General features: G+C 58.0%; 1 protein-coding gene across 1 annotated transcript in view; it reads left to right on the plus strand.

Annotated features, from left to right (window-relative positions):
• The first annotated feature begins 1870 nt into the window (after positions 1–1870).
• The window catches only part of LOC104832789 (wiskott-Aldrich syndrome protein family member 3-like), a 4773-nt gene continuing 935 nt past the window's right edge, over positions 1871–5708 (plus strand). Inside the window, exons 1-6 of the mRNA XM_010569153.1 lie at positions 1871–2003; positions 3351–3485; positions 3625–3778; positions 4120–4237; positions 4383–4558; positions 4980–5246. Of these exons, the coding sequence (XP_010567455.1) occupies positions 1871–2003; positions 3351–3485; positions 3625–3778; positions 4120–4237; positions 4383–4558; positions 4980–5246 (983 nt within the window). The remainder of the gene's footprint in view (positions 2004–3350; positions 3486–3624; positions 3779–4119; positions 4238–4382; positions 4559–4979; positions 5247–5708) is intronic.

Below are 5708 nucleotides of genomic sequence, written 5' to 3' on the forward strand. Positions count from 1 at the left end.
TGGGTGCGCGTTTTGGGGTGACACATAAAACCGGCTCAAAGCGAGCTTGGGGTGAAGCTGCCGGTGTTACTCATCTCTTTATGCAGCCCGTGGAGGGTTCAGGGGGTGCCTGGAAAGGAGGGTTGTACGTGGCCAGAGCAGACATCCATCAGCAGACATCCAGACGCTCCCCTGCAAACTCCGTCACAGTTTTCTCAGTCGAAAAACAGCCAGCTGGCAGAAACCTCTAAGGCTTTCTGGGAGCCAGGGACAGTACCAGCCCCGCCATCCATGTTCAGTGACTTTGGGAAGCGCCGGAGGACACGCAATTTGCTCTGAGCCCAAAGCCTCGCACAAACCTAAGGAGGGTTCAGGGCTGGGGTCCTTCCCACGGCACCCCGACTGCCCCGGGGCAGAGCGCAGCCCAGCCATTCACCCCCGTACGTAGAGATCTAGGAGCACAATCAGCCCTTTGGGAAGCTCGATATGAATGATTTAGAAACAATTTTTGGGCTCTTTCATGGAGGGAGCTTGAATTTGCATTTGAAAACTGCGGAGGAGCTGGCGGGGGGACGGGAGCACTGGCCGGGTGCTATCAATGGGAAACTGTTCTGTCTAACGCTCCTGGGGCCAAAAAATGTGAACTCTGCAGATTTCTGGCTCCGTTCATGGTCAGAATTGCTGGCTCTGTTGTCGGTGCCCGGCTGCTTCGCTCCCAGCTCTTAATGGCTCTGCTCGGAAACTAGTTTTCCTTTGCTGCCAAAGCCGACCGGGGTTTTGTGAAAGATGGGGTGGATGGGGGTTGCCCAGGATGTGAAACGGGGGGATTCAGCTCACTGTATTTGGGAGCTGGGAAGGCTGTTCGTGCTCTCCGGTCCTTATCAGCCTGGGATCCAATTCGCAGCAATTTCAATGCTAAAGTCATCAGTTTGCCTTTGCATTGGGAGCGGAGCTGAGGCCCGATGCACTCGTGTCACGTAAGACCCCGCTAGCGCAAGCCTGTGGAGTCACCGCCTGCTTTGTGCCTGCCCGCGTCCCAGTCCCAGGCTGCAGCGCCCCGGGAGACACCACCGTGGTTAATAAATGCTCCTTTTTTTTAATCCTTTCTCAGCCTGTTTCACACCACTGACCCTTTGCGTCAGTGGGGTAACCTGCCCCCAGCGCTCCCCCCTCCACCCCGCCATGCCCGTCCTTCGTCCTTCCTTGCCAGCTCCCATGGGTGCTCTCGCTGGAGATGAGGCCGTTGGGTGCGAGCATCTCCCTACGTCTCCTTGAGCCCCGTGGAAAACGAACCATCCCCAGTTCAGGCGCAGGCAGTGGCAGAGCGCAGGGATGCTGGGGGGGCCACGCAGGGATGCTGTGGAGAGTAGGGGCGAGCTGGCTGCGGCAGCTTGCCTCGGCGTAGTTCATGCACAGATAAAACCCCGGAGAGCTTTGCACTGAGCTGGAAATAATGGCATTACAAGCGCTTGCTCGCTTCTGGCTGCTGTTTGGGTTGGATGAGGCTTTTCGGGGTCGGCTGAAGGGCTGCAGCACGTGGGAGTTTGCTCCTGGTTTGAGCACAGCTCCGGGAAGGTAAGTGGGGAAGGCTCCCCGGGGCACAGTGGCTTGTCAGCGGAGCACAAGATAGGGACAGGGCCCTCATGGTCCTCACCTCCATCCTGGCATCCCCATACTTGCCGGCATCCAGAGGTTTGCACCCTCAGAGCATCCCCTGCGTGGAAAAGCCCTGTTCGGGCTGCATCCTCCGTATCCTGGTGTGGGAGGGACAAGTCCCCTGGGCAGAGAGCAGAGGGAATGGGGAGAAAAAGTAGGTAACTGACAAAAGCTGTGTGTTTTCTTTTTTTTCTTTCTTCTTTGCCCAGGAGAGGCGTGAGGGCTCACCGGCAGCATGCCGCTGGTGAAGAGGAATATCGAGCCCCGGCATCTATGCCGGGGGGCTCTTCCTGAGGGGGTGACGAGTGAGCTGGAATGTGTCACCAACAGCACGCTGGCTGCCATCATCAAGCAACTGGGCAGCCTCAGTAAGTCACAGCGCAGTGACCCCAGCGTGGGATGGGGACGGGGTGGTGGGATCCTGGCGGGACGCCACGGTCGCTTGCTCTGGTTCCAATGACAGAGAAATGGGGGCTACGTGAGAGCCGTGCAGGCCACAGCCACCTCTAATTTCATGGGAATTATCCAGCTAATAAAAAAGGGAGGGTGCTTATGGCCAAGCCCAAAGTGGGGACTTGGTGGCAGCTTTAAGACCCGTTTTCCTCCCATAGCCAGTCTGTGCAGTGGGGGACGGAAAGCCTTCGCGAGCCCCTTACTTCTCAACTTGGCCAGAAATAGGAAGGTCAGACAAAGATTAAAAAAACCCAACCTATTCCTTTTAATCTTGGAGTTTATGTGAAAGAGAGGTCTATATAAAAGGTCTAAATACTCAGCTGTCTTCTTGCCCTGGGACTGCTTTCAGCAGAAAAGGGGAGGATGAGAGCATTAATAGGGGCAACCTATTTCACTGCTGAATATCAACTTAAAATAGAGAGAAGAACAGGCTCTTCAGGCCTCCTCCTCTTTTTCCCCCTCCAGAACTAGATTCTTCTCTAAAATAGTCCCAGAAAAATAAACCTTGTATTTAGGGAGCTGCTGGAAGCACGGCAGCCAGCGTGAGCAGCACCCATGGGTGCTCAGGCCATGGCTACCTTGTCCAGGAGAAAAGGAATCAAATACAAACGGCCGAGCCAGGTGACAGGCTGAGCAGATAGCAAAAACACCTTGATCTCAGGAGCTGTTTGGAGGAAACCCCAAGGAGCTGGGGTGCTTGTGCTGGGATGGGTGCTGGGCTACGATGGGTGCTGTAGCCTGCCAGGTGCCCCGCTCAGCCCTGTGATAATAACAGCCCTAATAAAGTGCTATTGTAGCGATGCACTGAGTGCTGCAGGAAAATAACTGCTAAAGAGAAACAAATTGCAGCTTCTCCCTGCTGTAGCACTCTCCCTGCTCCCCTGCTTTCGGTTTTCCACCTTCAGGGCTGGGTTTCCACAGGTCATGTTGTGTGATGGTAGTTTTTTGGCTGCATCTGTCCTGGTAGATCCAAAAGCTTCTTGGGGCACAGACCACGACGGTTCATTGCCTCCTGTGGGTACCACTCTCACTGAAAAGGATGCTCGTGCGCAGACGAGAGGGCAGGAGAAAGTTGGGTCGTTTGTGCTCCCCATCTCTCCATGCAGCACTTTGCCAGGTCTAGGGGAGGATGAGGCTCAACTCCCAAAAACCAAGGCTGGGGAGAGAGCCCCACGAAGCTGGTGGGGAGGCGTGGGGTCCAGGGGACAGGCTGGGAGAGGGCTGCCACCCTTGGATGACAGGCGCGCCTTGCCCTCTGCCAGGCAGGCACGCGGAGGACATCTTCGGCGAGCTGTTCAATGAAGCCAACAGTTTCTACATGCGGATGAACTCGTTACAGGAGAGGGTCGACCTGCTGGTCATCAAAGTGACGCAGCTGGACTCCACTGTGGAGGAAGGTGAGGGGCTGGGGCTGTTTTGGGGTGACGGCCAGGCGCGAGTGAGTGGGAGATGTGTGCTCAGGGCCGGACCACCCACTGCGCCCAGTTCAGGGGGCTGAGGTCACCCCTGCATCCCATCTTCTTCCCGTGCCCCCAGTTTCGCTGCAGGACATCAACATGCGGAAAGCCTTCAAGAGCTCCACGGTGCAGAACCAGCAGGTCGTGTCTCGCAACTCCATCCCCAACCCAGTGATGGAGATGTACCAGCGCTGCGACAAGCCCCCGCCACTCAACATCCTCACGCCCTACAGGTAGGGCAGCTGGCGCATCGCTCCTTGGGGGGACTGAGGGGGTCCTGGAGGGTCCTGGGGGGCCCTTCCCAGGAGAGGAATCGGGGATGCACCCCATTTGCTGCTTGGTGGGGGCTGAGAGGCTGTTTTCTCCAGTTGCTGTGCCACCATCCTCATTGTGTGGGGTGCTTGGGACAAGTGAGCCCACGCAGTGGTACAGCAGGTAGTGACCGCCGTGTTGGACACGTTTGTGGTGGGGAAACAGCTTATGGCCATGATCGTACCGAACGACCCTGTGCAGGGGAAGGGGGGGTCTTCTCCTGTGGCTGATAACTCCTTCTCCTTCCTCCCCACCCCCCCAGAGATGACAAAAAGGACGGCCTCAAGTTCTACACCGACCCCTCCTACTTCTTCAACTTATGGAAAGAGAAAATGTTGCAGGCGACAGAAGATAAGAGAAAGGAGAAGCGCAGGCAGAAGGTAACGGGCAGGCAGGGGACACCGGGTGCTCCCCCCCCAATTGTGGTGGGTGCATCTTGCGGGGCTGGGTGATGCTCCCTGGGTACCGCTCACGGTCCAGAGGAGCCTGGCTGGAGATGGAGCCGCAGCTTGTGTGTGCCCCCAGGAGCAGCGGCTGGTGGAGGATTCCACCCGGGAGGTGAAGAAAGTGAGGAAAGCCCGCAACCGGCGCCTGGAGTGGAACATGATGGCGTATGATAAAGAGTTCCGACCCGATAACAGGTTCTCACCATCCCCCTATCACATGGCATCATCGGAAGGATCACTGTCCCCAGATAATAGGCAGGTTTTACCTACTACGCGTTTAGCTCACTGGCTCTCCTTTGCTTTTCTCTTCTTCTCCACCTTTGGGGGGATGTGCTGCCCAGAGTAGGGTTGGGGTGATAAGCCATAAATCCATGGTAGCTTCATGGACAGCTCGTGCCCCCAGGGTCGCATCCTGGACCTCAGCAGCAGCCTTGGTGTTGGGATACAGTCAGAGCACTTTCCATTTAGGAGCTGAGGGAAGAGACTGGCTCAGCTCTGTTGGCGTCCACCTCCCTGCCACTATCTCTCTGCTTTCTTGTCCATCTGTGTTTTTGTGGCCATTTTTTGTTTTGTTGTCTCACCTCCCAAATACCCCCAAACCCGTGTCCCCCTGCCCCCCCCCGCCCAGCCATCCCCCCTCCCAGGAGTACGACCGTTGGGTTTTCCTGTGCTGTAGATCCTACGCGTCGGACGCGGCCGACCACTCGTACCCGGCGAGCCCCAACCACCCCGCACAGCTGCTGGCCCCGGCGTCCCACCTGGCCCCGGCGGAGCACAAGGAGGGGGTGCTGGCAGCCGCCCCCCCCCAGGAGCATGTCTACCGCCCGGCGCCGGCAGCGGGCAGCCGGCAGAACAGCCTCAACCGCCTCCAGCAGCCCCACGCGCCGCAGCCGCCCGAGGCCATCCTCAATGGGCCAAGACCTCACTTAGTCAAGGATTACGGGTAGGGCTTCAGCCTGCCGCTTCTCTCCTGCTGGAGGGATGCCCAGGGGAAGGGGGGCTTGGTGGGGCTCTGACCCCCCCCATTTCTGGGCTGATGGAGCGGGGAGAGCCGCCGTGGTCCGAAAGTGCCAGTGAGACATGAGGACAAATCAGTCAGGAGCACTTTTGGGGTAATCTCATCCCAGATAAGGGGACAAGGTGGATGGAGGGGACTGTTTTCCCCTGGGCTGTTGGCTGCCTTCCCACCACCGCATGCCCCATAGCCCATCTCACCGGCAGAACCCCCCCACCACCGTGACCATGGGACAGAGCTTACGCAGGGGTCCAGAGCAAACCAACCCACAGCTGAGACAGTCGGGTGCCCGGGATGGGTGATGGGTGCCCGGGATGGGTGCTGGGTGCTGTCATTTCTCATGCCGCTGACGTGACTTTGCCCTCCCATCGCAGCCCACAGCCGGTGCCG

This window comes from Haliaeetus leucocephalus, unplaced genomic scaffold (assembly GCF_000737465.1).
Source record: "Haliaeetus leucocephalus isolate CR32 unplaced genomic scaffold, Haliaeetus_leucocephalus-4.0 Scaffold262, whole genome shotgun sequence".
NCBI classification, from domain to species: Eukaryota; Metazoa; Chordata; class Aves; order Accipitriformes; family Accipitridae; genus Haliaeetus; species Haliaeetus leucocephalus.